Genomic DNA, 19,928 nt, shown 5'->3' with positions numbered 1-19,928 from the left:
AATACAGATTATAAAGACTGAACAGATAAACACAGATTAAAAGACATTCTATAATAAATGGTCTATATTCTTCAAAAATGTAAAGGTCATGAAAGACAAAGACAGGGACATTTCCAAATTAAAGAAGAGGGATGAAAACTAAATGCAATCTGTGATCATGAACCAGAAAAGAAAAATTTATATAAAAAATCTATATTTATATATAAAATTTATAAATCTATATAAAAATTTATAATATATAAATTAATATATTTTATACATAAAATTTATATAATAAAGAATATTGGGACAATCAGTAGAATTTGAATAAAGGCTGAGATTAGTATTAGTACTGTACCAAGTTAAATTTCCTGATTTTCAGAATTGCCCTGTGTTTATAAAAATTACATCCTTTTTTTTTTAAAGATGTATTTATTTATTTCAGAGAGAGAATGTACGTGCATGCCAGCAGGAGGTGTGGGGACAGATGAAGAAGGAGAGAGAGAATCTTAAGCAGGTTTCACACCAGGCATGGCCCCCCACACAGGGCCCAATCTCACAACCCTAAGATCATGACCTGAGCCAAAATTTAAGAGTTGGACACTTAAATGAATGAGCCACCCAGGTGCCTGAAAATTATATCCTTCTTAAGAAATACACTTAAGTATTTAAGTATTACTTTAGTAGAAAAAGAGCATTATGACTACAATTTACTGTTACATGATTCAGGAAAAAATAATAAGTATATACACAGTGATAATGATAAAGCAAATGTGGGGAAAGTTAACTATTAGTGAATCAGGGAGAAGGATATATGGAAATTCCTTACATTATTATTATTTTTTTTAAGTACGCTCCACACCCAGCATGGAGCCCAACAAAGGGCTTGAACTCAAAACCCTGAGATCAAAACCTCAGCTGAAATCAAGAGTCAGCCACCCAACCAACTAAGCCACCCAGGCACCCCTACATTATTTTATAATTGGGGGGTGGATAAGTTTGAAATTGCTGAGGTGCCCAGATTTTGCCCCAACCCAATACTTTCCCAGAATTCTCCTTCTCAGTGAAAGGCAACTAGCATCTTGCTAAGGACTGGGAGTGAGGGGAGAATGGGAAGTTACTGTTTAACTCATAAAATTTCAGTTTTGCGAAGTGAAGAGATGGGTGAATGAATGATGGAGATGGTAGCATAAAAGAAAATACTTAATGCCATTGAACTGTACACTTTAAAATGATTACAATGGTAAATTTTATGTTATGCGTGTTTTTTTAATTTTAAAAATTTATTATATTTAAACTGAAAAAATTCATATGTATTTTACCACAATTTAAAAAAATTTAACAAAAAAGTTAAATATAGGTTTAATAGCCCTGCCATTTTGTTCCTAGGATAAATAGACCCAAGAGAACTGAAAACATACTTCCAACCAAAACCTGTAAACAAATATTCACAGCAGCATTATTCACAACAGCCAAAGAAACAATACAGATGTTGAAAGATTCACCACATTTCAAATTCAAAAGGTGAATTCTTTATAATAACAGGTTTATTTAAATATAACTCACATACCACACAATTCATCCAGTTAACGTACACAATTCAATGGTCTTCGGTATATTTACGTATGGATACAATCATCATCACAGTTAATCTTCCAACATTTTCATCCTCGCAAAGAGATGCCCTTTTGCTACCAGCCACGTATTCCTCTATCTATCCCAGCCCTAAGTACCTACCTATTAATCGACTTTCTTTTTTTTTTAATTTTTTATTATGTTATTCACCATACAGTACATCATTAGTTTTTGATGTCATGTTCCATGATTCACTGTTTGCGTATAACACCCAGTGCACCATGCAATACATGCCCTCCTTAATACCCATCACCGGCCTAGCCCAATCCCCCAACCCCCTTCCACTCTGAAACCCTCAGTTCATTTCCTAGAGTCCATAGTCTCTCGTGGTTCATTACCCTTTCTGTTTACCCCCCTTCATTCTTCCCTTCCTTCTCCTACCAATCTCCCTGCTATTCCTTATATTCCACAAATGAGTGAAACCATATGATAATTGTCTTTCTCTGCTTGACTTTCACTTAGCATAATCTCCTCCAGACCCGTCCATGTTGCTGCAAATGTTGGGTAATCGTTCCTCCTGATGGCTGAGTAATGCTCCATTGTATATATGGACCACATTCATCTGTTGAAGGACATCTCGGCTCCTTCCACAGTTTGGCTATTGTGGACAATGCTGCTATGAACATTGGGGTGCATATGGCCCTTCTCTTCACTATGTCTGTATCTTTGGGGTAAATACCCAGTAGTGCAATTGCTGGGTCATAGGGTAGCTCTATTTTTAACTTTTGAGGGACCTCCACACTGTTTTCCAGAGTGGCTGTACCAACTTGCATTCCCACCAACAATGTAAGAGGGTTCCCCTTTCTCCACGTCATCTCCAACATTTGTTGTTTCTTGCCTTATCAATTTTTGCCATTCTAATTGGCGTAAGGTGGTATCTCCATGTGGTTTTGATTTGAATTTCCCTGATGGCTAATGATTTTGAACATTTTTTCATGTGTCTGTCAGCCATTTGTATGTCTTCATTGGTTCTGTCTCTGTTAGATTTACCCATTATGGAAATTTCATATAGACGGAATCATATATGTAAGTTTTTTGTAACTAGCTTCCTTCACTCAACGTGTTTCCGAGATTCATCCAGGTGTAGTGTATACTAATATTTCATTCCTTTTTATGGTCAAAGAAAATTCACTGTATTTTGTTTATCCATTCATCAGTTGCTGAGATGGACATGTGGGTTGTTTCCATCTTTTAAGTAATATGAATATTGCTGCTATAAACATTTATGTACAAAGTGGAATTGCTGGGTCATATACTAAGCCATTAATTTTTTGAGGAACTGCTGAACTGTTTTCCAAAGCAGCTAAGGCATTTTACATTTCCACCAGAAATAGAGAGCTCCAATTACTCCAAATCCTCACCAAAACTTGGTATGGTCAAGCCTTTTTTAGTATAACCATCCAAAAGGTGTGAAACAGCATCATCTCATTGTGGTTTTGATTTCTATTTCCCTAATGACTGAAGATGCTGAGCATTATTTTCTGTTTATTGGCTACCTGTATATTTTCTTTGGAGAAATGCCTATTAAGGTCCGTTGCCCATTTTTTAATTGTGCTATTTGGATTTTTATTTTATTGTTAGGCTGTAAGAGATCTTTACATAGTCTATAGAGATTAGACATGATTTACAAATATTTTTTCCCATTCTGTAGACCGTCTTCACTTTCTTGATAGTGTCCTTCCAATCACAATTCTTCAATTTTGATGAAATCCAATTTATCTATTTTTTCTTTTGTTCCTTGTGCTTTTGTCGTATCTAATAATCCACTGCCAAATCCATGCTCATGAAAACCTACAACTGTATTTTCTTCTAAGAAGTTTATAGTTTTAGCTGACAAATTTATATCTTTGATACACTGAGTTAATTTTTACATATGGTGTTAATTAAGTTTCCAAATTCATTCTTTTGCAGGTGGATATCCGGGTGTCCTAGCACCACATGTTAAATAGACTGTTCTTTCTCCATTGAATGGTATTGGTACCCCTTCAAAAATCAGTTGACCAAAGAAAGACACATGGGATTAATTTTGGGTTCTCAATTCTATTTCCCTGATCTTTACACCTACCTCTTGGTGCTTAGTAAGTTTTGAAATCTGTTACTGTGTTGTTCTTTTTCAAGACTGTTCTGGCTATCTTGGTTCCCTTTGAAAATCCACGTAGTTTTCTGGTACAAGTTTTATACTTCTCTTGTTAAATGTATTAGTATTTTATTAGTTTTGATGCTATAATAAATGGATTTTCTTAATTTCATTTTCATATTGCTCACTGCAAATATACAGAAATACAACTGATTTTTTGTACATTGATATTGTATCCTACAACCTTCCTGAACTTATTACTTATAATAGGTTTTTAAAGGATTCCTTAGAATTTTTCATATATAAGGTCATGTCATGTGAATAGACAGGGATAGTTTTACTTTTTCCTTCCCAGGATAGATGCCTTTTATTTCTTTTTCTTGCCTAAGTGCCCTGGCTAGAACCTCCATCCAGTACAATGCAGAACAGACATAAGACACAAGAACATAGCTATTTTGTTCCTGATCTTAGGTGGAGAAAGCATCCAATCTTACACTATTAATATGTTAGCTGGCAGTTTCTCACGGATGGCCTTTATCAGGCTGAAGAGGTTCTATTCTACTGGCAGGCTTTTTTTTTTTTTTTAAGTATTTTTATGATGAAATTATATTGGATCTTGTTAAATGCTTTTTCTAAATCTCTTCTGAGATGATCATGGAGTTCTGTCCTTTATTCTTTTTTTAATTTATTTTCAGATATTGAGCCAACTTGCATTCCTGGAATAAATCTCATTTGGTCATGACGCATAATCCTATTTACAAATAGCTGAATTTGACCTGCTAGCATTTTGTTCAGGATTTTTACATCCATATTCCTAAAAAACACTGGTCTAGAGTTTGTTTTTCATGTGAGGTCTTTGTTTGGTTTTAGTATTAGGCTCATACCTCATAGAAGGAGCTGGGAAGTATTCGCTCCTTTTCTTTTTGGGGGAATGTGAAAAACTGGTGTATCTATTTAAATGTTTGATATGAGGCCATCTGAGCGTGAGCTTTTGTCAGGTTTCTGTTTTTTTCATTACTAATTTAATTACTTTACTTATTACAGGTCTACTCAGACTGTCTACTTCTTGAGTTAGTTTTGATAGTCTATCTCTCTATAGAAATTTGTCCATTTCCTCTAAGTTACCTAGATTATTAGCATATGGTTATTCATAGTTTTATAATCTTTTATTATTTTTATCACATGGGTATTAAGGTGCACTCCCTCTTTTCTGATACTGGCAATTTGAGTCTTCCCTCTTTCCTTCCTGGGCAATATAACTAAAGGTTTGTCAATTTTGCTGATCTTTTCAAAGAACAAGCTTCTGGTTTCATTGATTTTTTTTTCCTACTGTTTTTCTATTCTCTAGTTCATTAATTTCCACTCTAATCTTTCTCATTTCCCTCCATCTGCATGCTTTATATTTAGTGCATTCTTCTTTTCCCAGTGTCTTAAGGTGGAAGGTTAGGTTACAAATTTGAGATCTTTTGACTTTTTTAACCATAGGCATTTAGAGCAATAAATTTCCCTCTAAGCATGCTTTAGCTACATCCTGTAAATTTTGTATGTTGTATTTTCATTCATCTCCAAGTATTTTCTAATTTCTCTTTTGATTTCTTCTTTGACCCACTGGTGATATAGGAGTATGCTGTTTAATTTCCATATTTAGGGGTTTCCCAAATTTCTTTCTGTTACTGATTTCTAATTTCATTTCATTCTGGTTAGAGAACATACTTTGTATTACTTCTATCAAAAAGGTGAATGTTACTGTATGTGAATCTTATCTCAAAGCACATTGTACGACAAAATCACAAACAAAATGGCATTAGGCAATATAAATACTAACTGCAGCTATGCATCATAGTCTTTATTTACTTGAGTCTGCAAAGCTTTTGACAGATCTACCATTTTCAAATGGTTCACATTTTTACTCCATTATAAGCCTCTACAAACGGTGAAGAAACAAACAAAACCCCACAAGAGAAACTAGCAAAGAATATGAAAAGTTTATTTGAAGAGAGGAAATAGAAATGAGACACAAATATGAAGCCTCACTAATAATCTTTTAAAATGGCAAGTTTAAAAATTATAATTAAAAAATAAAAAGGAAATTCAAAGAAAAACATTTTCCTCCTACCAAATTAACAGGTTTGTCTTCTGTCTGTTTGGTTTTTTAAAGATTTTATTTGTCAGAGAGAGAGAGAGATACAGAGAGAGAGAGCACAAGCAGGGTGAGAAGCAGAGGCAGAAGGAGAAGCAGGCTCTCCAATGAGCAAGGAGCCCGACGTGGGACTCGATCCCAGGACCCTGGGATCATGACCTGAGCTGAAGGCAGATGCTTAACCGACTAGGCCATCCAGGAGTCCCTTCTGTTTTAAAACATTAATATCCACACCTTTGTCATGTGATAGATTAACTGACCAGATAAGTGTGGATTTATTTCTGGGCTTTCTATTCTGTTCCATTGATCTAGGTGTCTATTTTTTGTACCAGTACCATACTCTTTTGATTATTACAGCTTTGTAGTATATCTTGAAATGTGAAATTGTGATACCTCCAGCTTTGTTTTTTCTTTCTTAAGATTTCTTTAGCTATTCAGGGTCTTTTGTGGTTCCATACAAATTTTAATATCATTTGTTCTGTCAAAAATGTTGTTGGTATTCTGACAGGGACTGCATCGTATCTGTAGATCACTTTGGGTGATATGGACATACTGTGGAATATATTATGGGGAAAAGACAGTATCTTCAGTGAATGGTGTTGGGAAGACTAGACAGCTACATGTTAGAGAATGAAACTGGACCACTTTCTAACACCATACACAAAAATAAACTCAAAATGGATTAAAGATCTAAATGAGACCTGAAATGACTAAATCTTAGAACACAGGCAGTAATTTCTCTGACATGGGCCATGGCAACATTTTTCCAGATATGTCTCCTAGGGCAAGGGAAACAAAAGCAAAAATAAACTACTAGGACTACAACAAAAGAAAAAGCTTTTGCACAGCAAAAGAAACCATCAAACAAAACAGAAACCTACTAAATGGGAGAAGATACTTGCAAATGATATATCCAATAAGGGATTAATATACAAAATATATAAAGAACTTCTACAACTCAACACCAAAAAACAATCCAATTAAAAAATGGACAGAGGTGGGGTGCCTAGATGGCTCGGTCAATTAAGCATCTGCTTTCGGCTCAGGTTGATCCCAGGATCCTGGGATCAAGCTTAGCAAGGAGTCTGCTTCTCCCTCTCCCTCTACCCCTGTCCCCTGCTCATGTGCTCTCTGTCTCTCAAATAAATAAATCTTAAAAAAAAAAAATGTTGGACAGAGGACATGAATAGACATTTTTCCAAAGAAGACATACAGACTCCCAAAAGATAACATGAAAAGATGCTCAACATCACTAGTCATCAGGGAAATGCTCATCAAAACCACAATGAGGTATCACCTTATACCTGTTAGAATGGTTAAAAAAAAAAAAAAGACAAGAAATAACAAGTGTTGACAAGTATAAGGATCATACATTGTTGTTGGGAATTTATATTGGTACAATCACCGTAAAAAACAGTATGGAGGTTCCTCAAAAAATTAAAAACAGAAATACCATACAATCTAATAATTCTACTACTGGGTATTACCCAAAGAAAATGAAAACACTAATTCAAAAAGATATATGCTTCACTATGTTTACTGCAGCGTTGTTTCCTATAGCTAAGATATGGAAGCAACCTAAGTGTCCATAGATAGATGAGTGGACACAGAAGATACAGTGTGAGTATCTATGTGGGTGCACTTGTACACACACACACACACACACACACACACACACACCACACACGCACGCGAGTATGATGCAACCACAAAAAAGGATGAGACATGCCATTTACCACAGTATGGATGGACTTAGAGGATACTATGCTAAGTGAAATAAGTGAGACTGAGAAAGATAAACACCGTATGATTTCACTTACACATGGAATCTAAAACAAACCATAAACAAACAAGCAAAAAGCAGAAACAGACCTACAAATACAGAGAACAAACAGATAGTTGCCAGAGGGGAGGGGTTGGAGGAATGGGCAAAATGGGTGAAGGGGAATGGGGGAAAAAAAAGTAATATCCAATGCTAGAGTGATACAGTGAAATTAGGCACTCTCATATACTGCTGGTGGTCACACAAACTGGAACACTTTGGAAACCAATTTGGCAAGAAGTATCAAGGGCCTTAAAAAAAAAATCCTAAATGCTTTCAACTAGTAATTCTACTATGTTTAGGAAATAAACCTAAACACAGAAAATATTTTAGACTAACGATATTCACTGGAGTATTACAATACAAATGTCCAACAATAGGAGAATGGTTAGGTAAATTATAGTTTAATTATTGAACAAAATATCATATACGCATTGAAAAGGTCTATAATATATAAAATATTTGTTATAATGTCAATGAAAAAGCAAAATGCAAAATTATATATAAATTATGATTAGAGCTGTATGTTTAAAAAGTAGTAAATGATCTATGTGCAGAAAAAAATTAGAAAGCAATACACCAACAGGCTAATAATGGTCACCTATGGACAGTGAATTATAAGTGTAGTTCTTTAATCTTGAATATAAATTTTTATAATAAAATGTTTATTTAAAGCAAATTGAAGAAACTCTTATCTCAAGCGTAATAATCCACTTCATAGGACATTTTTCTCACAAGCACACCCTCACAGACATGGATATATACTTTCTCAAACACACAATCCCTAGTTTTTTCCACTTAGGCTTTTAATATTGCACCTGTCAAAGTGCTTTGGCTTTGTTTGTTGTTGTTTATTAAGATAAATGAAACACTCTTTTTCCCGGGGCTCAGAAATAGTTTTCTAATTCCATAAATATAATATTCTTCCACAATTCGAATACATTCGTCTTCTTATATTCTCAAAATAAATTCATCAGAAAGATTAAAAGTAAAACCAATTCTGCAAGGTTTAGAAGCTGTTATGTACAAAAGGCAGCTAATTAAAGGTCCATATTAAATCAAAAGGCACAACTAATATACATGTATTTCTTTTATAGTTAGAAAAAAACTAAAAAAATCTTGCCCAACATTTGTTTCTTTGTTGGTCTGTCTATTGAGGCAATAAAGCATAACAAAAAGAACACGGGCTTTAGAATCAGAGTAACTAGAGTTTATATCCTGGTTCTGCCACTACCTAGCTGTGAAAGACTGGGCAAGTTAAACTCCCTAAACTGCTATGGCCACCTCTGTAAAAAACAGGGATAACACTACTCACCTAAAGGACTGCAAGGAACACATAAAAAGCTAGATACAAACTACCCTAATAAGCAGTGCGCATGTATTAAGCACATATACATGGCCCCTACTACAATAATTTTCATTTCTTTTGGGAGGATGAGGAAGTTCATTTTGTAACAAACTGCTCAGCTTTATACCTAATCCAACGTCAAGAAACAAAAGGATGAGGCAGCTCTTAAAACCATTAAACGTCCTTGGTAAATCTGAGTTACAGATTCAGGATGGAGCTAAGCAGATCTTACAGCTCATACTACCCCTTCAGGCAATGCAAACTATTCAAGAAAGAAGCAGCCCTGTATTTAACCATTATGCTCTTACCTTGCAGGCTACATCAACTAATCGCATCTGGATAGCTTGATTCTCTGGGAGTTTAGTGCCAATTGCAAGTAAAGTGTCCAACAGTTGAGCTAAGACTTGATGAGACTCTAAAAAAGAAGATGAAAAGTTGGGTTGCAGAATTTCAAAAGGAGATCACTAGGGAAACTTTACTTGGGTAAAAAATGTAAATTTTTGTTAGCAAGGTTCCTCTATTTGATCCTTGAATTCCCCTCAACCAAAAGCTAAGTTCCTGAAGGGATTATGTCTAAAACTTTGAATCTGGGGCACCTGAGTGGCTCAGTCAGTTAAGCATCTAACTTCGGCTCAGGTCATGATCTCAGGGGTCCTGAGACTGAGCCCTCTGTTGGGCCCCTCAATGGGGAGTCTGCTTCTCCCTCTCTCTCCCCTTCTGCCCCTCTCCCTGCTTCTGTCTCTCAGATAAATAAAATCTTTTTAAAAAATAAAATAATAAAACATGAATCCTCCACAAGACTGAGTACAGTACTCCAAAACTGTCTACTGCTTGATTAACTCAAGGGCTTTTCACTGCCTTCCAGATAAAATCCAAATCCCTTAGCAGGGCACACATACACACATACATACCAGGCCCTCCATGAGGTCTAGCTCTGCCTGCCTTTCTAGCCTCATCTCTTTATCTCCTCTAGCACCCTTTTTTCCAATTACTTACGATTTCATGTCCCCCTATCTTTGCTCAGGCTAACTTCCCTAGAATGCCTCCACCCACACCTAACTCCATTCTCAACCCCACTCCCCAGGAAGCACCTACTAATCTTGTACCTGCTATACACAACTTTTCCTTCTTCCCCAACAAGAATTATGTCCTCCTTTGTGCTTCCACTGCACCCTGTACATCAGCTCTAACACTTTCCTATACTTATTTATTTTCATATCAGACTAGACCAAGAGACTGAAAGATCCCTGAAGGCAATGATTGTGTCTTATTCATCTTTGTATTCTCTGAACCTAGCACAACTTATTATATGCTCAATGAAGGTTTAGTGAGTGGGCAAATAGCCAAATCCAAATAAATCAGTATCTATCAGCCAGATTCTCTTCTTTGTCTAAATTCTCTTTTATTGTTCCAAATCATGGTTCTTTTAATGCTGGCTGTATACAAAAGGATTTTAGGTGGCATTCGGATAATCACTTTTACATTAATAATTATGTATATGTTTTAATGTTCATAATAAAAATTGTAGTTACTATCTATTAATGTCATGTGACACTAATTGCCTTTTACCCATTAAGATTGTCTCTTTAAATTAACTAAAAAAAATTGTCCATTTAAGAAAAATATGAAGTAAATCACAGTACAGATGTGAAACAAGTATGTCAGAAATGGTGTAGATCACATATAAAATGACTAAAGCTCAGAAAACACGGATGGGGGGCACCTGGCTGCCTTAGTCAGTTAAGCATGCAACTCTTGATCTCAGGGTTCTGAGTTCAAACCCCACACTGGGGGTAGAGATTACTTAAAAATAAGATCTCAAAACAAACAAACAAACAAACAAAACAAAACACTAGCTACATAACCTCTTAATAAGACTTCTAGTTAAATATAATAGATTGAACCCATCTTCTATTATTCTTTCTAAAACTTCATTAGTATGAGAGTAAAGAAATCAAAAAGTATAAACCTACAAAGACCAAAAAAACCATGAAAAACAAAAAACAAAAATAAAAACAAACCTCATAGGAATAAAGGTAAGTACTTAAGAAAGGCAAATTTTTCAGAGATAAAAAACATCATAGAATAAAAAAAAAAAAAAGCTCTGGCAAAATGGAGAAATCTAATAGTAAATGCCTACTGAAGACGATATCCCTACAAAGCAAATGAATTCTAGCCATAGCACCATAAAAAGATTCAGGAATTGGGAGATTTAAAGCAACAACAAAAAGCAAAAACTGGGGACAAGGCAGGGATTTATCTGAGGTCTCTGTAAGAAGCAGATGGACCTCTGCCTCCCTCCCTATACTACACAGCCAAGTGGCGACTGAAATAGGAAGTTCATTCTATACAGAAATTAGAATAGAAAATTCCCAATTTGGGGGACATCAGATGAAGGCAGGGGGGAAGACATAGTGAAGAAGAGGAGATTAAAAGATAGTAACATACTGATAAATGAGACACTTCCCCTCTCTCCTTAGCTCCCTTCAGCAGCTTTGACTCCAAAAAACATTGCATTCAGGCATCTGTCTGTCTTCCCAGCAGGAGATTCATGAACTCTGAAATGGAAAACCTGATGGGCCCCACAGAAAAACATGAAAGACACTAACATTTCAAAGTCCTCCAAAGAGGGTCATCCTATTACAGAGGCTACCAATTGACACAGAACTTCACACAGAACTACCAATCAGCCTTTTAGTTCCTTGTCTTAAATTTAAACGCAAAACCGAAGATCATCAAGTCTCCAGTACAAAAGAGGCCACAAGGAGAAAAGGTACTTCTAGAACAAAGAAGAGACATGAAGAAATCTCCAACACTACCACACCACCCTTTATTTGTACAAAATGATTCTACATAACATCCATGAAAAGTTAACTAAACCTTTTTTAAGATTTTATTTATTTGAGAGAGACTGAGAGAGCACAAGCAGGGGAGGGGGGTTGGGCAGAGGTGGAAGCAGACTCCCTGCTGACCAGGGAGCCCTATGTGGGGCTTGATCCCAGGACCCTGAGATCATGACCCGAGCTGAAGGCAGATGCCCAACAAACTGAGCCACCCAGGTGCCTCGTTGGATAAGCCTTTTTAAGCTTAACTCTTGCTTCTGATAAATCACAAATCTAATCTAAATCTTATGCCCTAGTTTCTTTCCCGAGTTGCAAACCTATATTACAACTACAGGTTGGGGGGCGCCTGGGTGGCACAGCGGTTAAGCGTCTGCCTTCGGCTCAGGGCGTGATCCCAGTCCTGGGATCGAGCCCCACATCAGGCTCCTCTGCTGTGAGCCTGCTTCTCCCTCTCCCACTCCCCCTGCTTCTGTCCCCTCTCTCGCTGGCTGTCTCTATCTCTGTCAAATAAAAAAAAAAAAAAACAAAAAAAACAACTACAGGTTGGATGAACATCTCCACATGGATAATAAATAAATCCTCAACATTTCTTCTCTAAATGATCTAGTTCATCAACAAAATTCCTCAGAGTCACCAAGTTATCTTTCTAAAACTAGACTTGATTATTCCATGCCCTTGCTCAAAAAAACTTCACACGGTTCCCAGTGCCTACAAAGTAACATTCAAAATCCTCAGCACTCAAGACTACTTACCTTTTGGCTTCAAAACACTTTACCAGTTTATCCTAAGGCCCCTCACTTCCTGATGATCTCTCATGAAAACAATTCAGTTTTTCAAATATCCCTTATACTCACCCGGTTCTCTACCTTTTATCATAATGTTCCTACTTCTTGACACTACTCTTGCCCACCTCTGCCTTTTCAAATGTAACTCTTCACTAAGCCTTTCTAGACTCCACCAGTCAGCACTCATCTCACCTTCTCTTCTGTTCCCACACTTCTCTAATTATACCTCCTCTACAAGCTTTGTGTTTTCATTGCTGGTGTAACATGTACTAGAGAAGCAGAGATACCTGACACCCTCAAAGCACCTAGTCCAGAGCAACTCATACATCTAATGAACTGAAATGAAGGACTTCTGGTCCAGAGAGTGGCCCGCATGGTTGGATTTGAAAGCGCACACAGACTGATAAATGAAAGACTCCTAATTCTAGTTTGTGCCTTATTCTAAACCACAAATACAGGGTGACTTTAGCAATCACTTTACATCCCTGTAGTTCATGTTCCTCAGCAATGAAATAAAGGGCCTGAACTAGATGACCTTTATGGTCCCTCCCAGTTCTATCTTCTACTCTGAATCTAGGTAGGCCAGGAACTAGAAACCAGGAGACCTAGATTAAATCTCTGAGACAATTAAGTAAGAAACTTAGAATGGGGTGCCTGGATGGTTCAGTCAGTTGAGCACCTGACTCTTGGCTTCAACTCAGGTCATGACCTCAAGGTCATGAGATCGAGGGACTGTCTGAGTTCCCTGGCCCTATATAACTCCACTCAGAGTGGAGTCTGCTCAAGATTCTTTCCCTTTCCCTCTGCCCCTCCACTCCCACTAACGCACACTCACACTCTCTCTCTCTCTCTTCCTGAAAAAAATAGGGGCACCTGGGCGGCTCAGTTGGTTAAACATCTGACTCTTGGTTTCAGCTCAGGACGTGATCTCGTGGTTGTGGGATTGGGAACCACATCAGGCTCTATGCTCAGCACGAAGTCTGCTTAGGATTCTCTCTCCCTCTGCCCCTCTTGCTTGTGTGCTCTCTCTCTCTCTCTCCGAAATAAATAAATAAATAAATAAATAAATAAATAAATAAATAAATAAATACTTTTTAAAAAAGAAAGAAACCTTAGAATATTTAACAAAAAGCAAAACAGCCATTTCCATGTATACTGCATAATTTGAGTCTCTTTCTTTTTAAGGTTAGGATGAGGTTTGCATCCAAATTAACTCTCTTACAATGTTTCTTTTTTTTAATTTAATAATTTTTTTTATTATATTATGTTAGTCCCCATACAGTACATCATTAGTTTTTGATGTAGTGTTCCATGATTCATTATTTGCGTATAATACCCAGTGCACCATGCAATACGTGCCCTCCTTAATACCCATCACTGGCCTACCCCATTCCCCCACCCCCCTCCCCTCTGAAGCCCTCAGTTTGTTTCCCAGAGTCCACAGGCTCTCATGGTTCATTCCCCCTTCTGTTTACCCCCCCCTTTCTTCTTCTCTTTCTTCTCCTACCGATCTTCCTACTTCTTATGTTCCATAAATGAGTCTTACAATGTTTCTATTTTAGACACAAAGTGTTTCAGTTAAACCATAGTCTGTAAGAAAGAGCACTGCACTAAGTTCTCAGTTCTGCTACTTCTTAGCTAAATGAACTCACTTCGACTCACTTCATCTCTCTGGAACTAAGTTTCTATCATCTGCAAAATGAAGGAATTGGACAAGATGATCTCTATAAGCCCATTTATAGCTGATTAAGTCTATGGCTCTATAAAATCCCAAACCTTAAAATGTGAATTTCTTACAGGTATACAGCTAGCTTCAATAAGAACTTTCCATGGAAAGAAAGGATACAATTGTACTAAGGCAATGTAATTGTTTTGGTGTTTTTCTTTTTATTTTTCTTAAAGATTTTATTTATTTATTTATTTATTTATTAGAGAGAGAAGAAGAAAGAGAGCATAACAGGGGGGAGGGGTAGAGAGAGAAGACTCCCCGCTGAGCAGAGAGCCTGATGCAGAACTTGATTCCAGGGGCGCCTGGCTGGCACAGCGGTTGGGCGTCTGCCTTCGGCTCAGGGCGTGATCCCGGCGTTGTGGGATCGAGCCCCAGGTCAGGCTCCTCTGCTATGAGCCTGCTTCTTCATCTCCCACTACCCCTGCTTGTGTTCCCTCTCTCACTGGCTGTCTCTATCTCTGTCAAATAAATAAATAAAATCTTTAAAAAAAAAAAAANTTTAAAAAAAAAAAAAAAAAAAAAAAGAACTTGATTCCAGGACCCTGAGATCACAACCTGTGCCGAAGGCAGACGCTTAACCAACTGAGCCATCCAGGTGATAGATTTAATTTTTTTGCCACTATCTGCAAGAGCAAAAACTTAGAAACACGCTACTGTATCAGTTAGTATTTAACATATTATCAACACCTCAAATATTATGAAGGTGATAGAGAAACATGGAAAAAATTTAACGCTGAGTATCAAAACACAAAATAGTACATTCACTATAAGTACAAACATACGAAATGTATATAAGTAAAAGGCAATATGTAAAACCTTGTTTTAGAGAAGTAGAGTATTTTTAAAAATTTTTTATTGTCTTTACATTAGCATTTCATTACAACAGACTCCCCTCTGGAAAAAAATTTTTAAAGGTATATTCTTTGTTTTCCGTGAATTAAAAATCTTCGGTCAAAATTCAGTACAAGTAAAATTTTAATATGAAGTTATTTCTAACACATTTTTAAAATTCTCAACTTCAGCCAATGGGCCACACACATAAGATATTTGTTATTAAAGATTGTACAATAAACGAACTTGGATCGTCTCTGAGTTTCCTGGCCCTTTATTACGCCAATAATCTCTTACATTTATAAACTACATGTTGTCCAATATTTAAAGTCATATTTCTTTAAATATGTATACCCCAAGATGAAATAAAACTATTCTTTGAAACTATAATCAATTCACACAAAATCATGATATTTTCAGAAAACAGCAACAATGGGTTTCTTTTAATTTAATTTTAAAATAAATGTTAAAGCAAGCAAGGCACTAACTCTGTAACAGAATCTTGGGCATAAATAAAACCAGATAAATAATCAAAAGAATTTTAAAGGTGAAATAGTTTTCCATTTCACCTAAAAGCCAAGAATAATTTTAGCGGGCATCCATGAGGAACAAATAGGAAAATAATAACATGTGAGAGCTAGATGTCACTTTTATAGGAACTAAACTATGAGAGACTACATGACCAGGGCAGCACCTCTCATGGTTTGAATTAGCAAGGTATAGTCAACAAAACACCACATACATATAAAACATCATTCTGTCACATATGGTGTAACCCTGAACAAGTTCGTTAACTTCTCTGAGCTTTAGTTTCCCCACCTAAAATACAGGGACAATAATATGTACCTTCTATCATATGTAACCTACCTTAAGTATATGGCACTTGGTAGAAGTGAATAAATGATAGCTATTAAAGAGAAAAACTGTACTTTATCTCTAATGTAAATATATGTACGTGTTTTATTGAATCATACTCAAATTCCTTTTCAATAACAACCAACACAAGAAAGTTTCATCCTAAATTCTATATAGATGGAACTAAAGACTTTTGCTCTGATTATATAGCTTTTAAATTACAACTTACTTTCATTCTGCAGGATGTTAATGGCATCATCCATAATGCAGTCCGGTGAAAATCCTGCAGTCTTTGATAATAAACCCAACAGTGATGCAATTTTCAGTCTCACAGACGGATCATTCTCCTGGAACAAAAGAAGCTGTTGTTACCTTGATGCTCTAGTCTCAGCTAACCAACAAAAAGGAACATGGGAAACTAACATCTCAAAAGTGATTCAATGATCCAAGTATTCTGAGGCTTTTATTTCTGAAAAATTAATCTTATAAAATCCAGGGAAAAGAGCGTTTCTCATTCAGTACATTACACCTAAATTACTGCAAAGTGAATGGGAATTTTTCTATGCCTTCCTGATACCATTACATTCTCCTTTTTTTTTTAAAGATTTTATTTATTTATTTGAGAGAGAAAGAGTGAGCAAGAGAGAGCACAAGCCGGGGGAAGGCACAGAGGGAGAGGGAGAAGCAGACTCCCTACTGAGCAGGGAGCCAGATGCCGGACTTGATCCCAGGACCCTGAGATCATGACCTGAGTCGAAGGCACACCTTAACCAAGTGAGCCACCCAAGTGCCCTGATACCATTACCTTCCAACCAGAAACATGCTTTTAGGATTAAAAGTACCCTTCCTCCACTGTGCGGCTACATCAGACATGAAATGCGGCAAGTTGCCCCACCAACACGGCCAGCACTGGGCACCCAACATTGCCGCCAGCACCACTGCTCCTGGAGCCTCTGGAAACCGGGTGCTGCAGCTACCACAGCTATCACCAGAAACAATCTCTCACCCTACCTGCTTTTTTGGATCACCACATCCTGATTAGAAGTCTGAGGCTAGTGAATCTAATTGGCTGGGTCTAGGGCTTATGCCTGGGCCGCAGGTGCAAGGGAGACTAAGAAATGAGTACTCTTGCCCTTTCGGCCACAATACTGGGAGGTGGTCTCCAATTTGCACCAACATTCCTATGGTGAGAAATTTCTCCCAAAGTCAAAAAAGAACATGTCCTTTTGCTCATCACCATATCTCAAGTATGAAGCACAACATGTGGCACTTTGTAGAACACATATTGAACCATATATGAGAAATGAAAAAAAAAAAAAAAAAGGACCTTGCCAATGCTAAGATTAGGTCAGCACATTTCTATACCAAAGACAAAATTACTTAAATGTATGCTCAAAAGATGAAATGCCTTCTAGATATGACCAACTCCCCAGCTCTCACCTACAGTTTCTAAGTGATAAAGCACACCAAGGAGACCTGAAGTGGGAGAAGAAGCAAGAGATACAGGGTAGGAAGACCTAGCACTGGCACTCTTCTTACCATGTATATACCCTTGGAAAAGTCGTTTTCTTGGGACCTTAACTGTAAGAACGAGAAAGGGCTTTGAAATTAGCCAGATCTAGGTGTAAAGCCTGGACTCACTATGTCTTGACATAAGCTCTATGTCTTAACAGGCTAATTAGCCTCTGTAAGCCTAGTCTGTCACATGGGGCTAGTAACAACCTCAGAGGGCACTGAGAAGAAAATGACTAGCATAGGAACGGCACATGGGACGCAGTCAGGTATCAGTGCCCTCCTCCCTTCCTCTCCCTGATCATCAATCCTTTCATGCAGAGGGTAATAAAACCAAACGGCCCCGCTGTGAATATGGTACTCAGATGAGTACCATAAAGAGCAAATAAAAACACGTGAAAGGTTAAGTCTAGAATATTGGAAATTCCACAGGGTACATGCCCTGGTTTTTTAACAAAAAACAAAAAAAAATGGCATGGGAATGAAAAAAAGGTGGAGGGCAAAACTGCTACAGACTTTTAAAAGAGACTTAAAAAGATAGGTAAGTTAAACCAAATGCAATGTGTGAATTTTGCTTTGAACAAACAAACTGTACAAAGTTTTCTTCTAGACAATCAGTGAAGGGGGCCTGGGTGGCTCTGTTGGTTAGGTGTCCAACTCTTGATTTAGGCTCAGGTCATAATCTCAGGGTCCTGGGATTGAGCCCCATGTAGGGCTCCCTGCTCAGTGCAGAGTCTGCTTGAGGATTCTCTCTCTCCCTCTCCCTCCGTCCCTCCCCCATGCTCATGCACATGTGTGCACAAACACACGCTCTCTCTCTAAAAATAAAATAAATCTTTAAAAAAAGACAATCAGTGAAAACTGAACATGGACTAGATATTATATGCTATTAAAGATTGTTGTAGGTTTATTTTACAGTCCTAAAATAAGTCCTTATTTGTTAAACATAGATAATTAAGTATATACAAGTGAAATGATACACTGCTTCAGATTTGTCCTACCTCCAAAAAGTGGGGGTAAAGACTGGCAAGCGGCCCTCTTGGCACAGTGGGCAGCACATCAGTCTCATAATCTGAAGAATGGCAAAAGGCTGATAACCACTGAAACTGGATGAAGAAGACCTGAAAGCTCTTATTATTTTCTCTCCTTTTGTGTGTTTGTGAAGCTACCAAACAAAAGTTAACTTTTTGGAAAAAAAATCACACGAAAGTACTGTATTCTATCTAAAATGGTAATTAATTTATTCATTCAACGTACATACAAGAAGCACCTACTATGTGCCAAGCATCATTCTAGTTACTGGGGATACAATGGTCAATAAAGCAGAAGAAATTCCTGCTCCCACAGATCTTATAGTCAAATGAGTAAGACCAGCAAAAGAACGTATGATTTCACATGGTAAACATTCTGAAGAAAAATAAAGGGTGCAGTGGGTTAAAGAGTAATGTGGGGAGGCTATTCTAGATAGGACAGTGAGGAATGTTCACTCTGAGGACCCACTTTTGAAAGGACACTTAACTGAGTCAGAGACAGAGCCACAGGAAGATTCAGGGAAGCGCGTTCCAGGCAGAAGAAGGGTGCAAACTCAGAATATGGGAAATTCTAAAATGCTGTATGTAAAACTCTAAAAAAACGCATATAAAACTGTTAGCAGTGATTCGTTCTAGAGTAATCTCTGGAGAGCGCATTTTGTTTTTTAACTTTTTTTTTGTTTAAGATTTATTCATTGGGGCATCTGGGTGGCTCAGTTGATTAAGCATCTGCCTTCGGCTCAGGTCATGATCCCAGGGTCCTGAGATTGAGCCCCACATCAGGTTCCCTGCACCGCAGGGAGCCTGCTTCTCCCTCTCCCTTTGCTGCTCATGCTCTCTCTGTCAAATGAACAAATTTTAAAAAAACAAACAAACAAAAAACCCCACCAAACAACAAGAAAAAAGATTTATTCATTTATTTGGAGAGAGAGAGAGTGTGTGAGCCGGGGGGGCAAGGGGTAGATGCACAGGGAGAGAATCTTTCAAGCAGACTCCCTGCTGATCGCAGAGCCCAATGTGGTCCAATCCCACAACCCATCAGATCACGACCTGAGCCGAAGTCAAGAGTTGGACACTCAACTGACTGAGGCACCCAGGAGCCCCATTTTTTAAACTTTTTTATTTGCAGAGACAAATCTCATTCTTTTACACAGTTCTTTAGTGCTTGAATTTGTTACAGTAAATATTACTGTTGTAATTTATCTTTTAAGATTTTATTTATTTATTTGACAGAGAGAGCACGCGAGAGAGAGAGTGGGGGAGGGGCAGAAGGATAGGGAGCAGCAACTCCCTGCTGAGCAGAGAGTGTGATGCAGGGCTTGATCCCAGGACCCTGGGATC

At 37.4% G+C, this 19,928-nt stretch overlaps 1 protein-coding gene across 1 annotated transcript in view; it reads right to left on the bottom strand.

The window, feature by feature from the left end:
* Nucleotides 1-19,928, bottom strand: part of INTS4 (integrator complex subunit 4) — a 109,666-nt gene that overhangs the window by 70,535 nt on the left and 19,203 nt on the right. The window contains exons 3-4 of the mRNA XM_011221072.3: nucleotides 16,274-16,391; nucleotides 9,310-9,416 (exon numbers count right to left, since the gene is read on the bottom strand). Coding sequence (XP_011219374.2) covers nucleotides 9,310-9,416; nucleotides 16,274-16,391 — 225 coding nt within the window. The remainder of the gene's footprint in view (nucleotides 1-9,309; nucleotides 9,417-16,273; nucleotides 16,392-19,928) is intronic.

This window comes from Ailuropoda melanoleuca, chromosome 8 (assembly GCF_002007445.2).
Source record: "Ailuropoda melanoleuca isolate Jingjing chromosome 8, ASM200744v2, whole genome shotgun sequence".
Lineage (NCBI taxonomy): Eukaryota > Metazoa > Chordata > Mammalia > Carnivora > Ursidae > Ailuropoda > Ailuropoda melanoleuca.
This window is presented reverse-complemented; position numbering and strand designations above follow the sequence as displayed.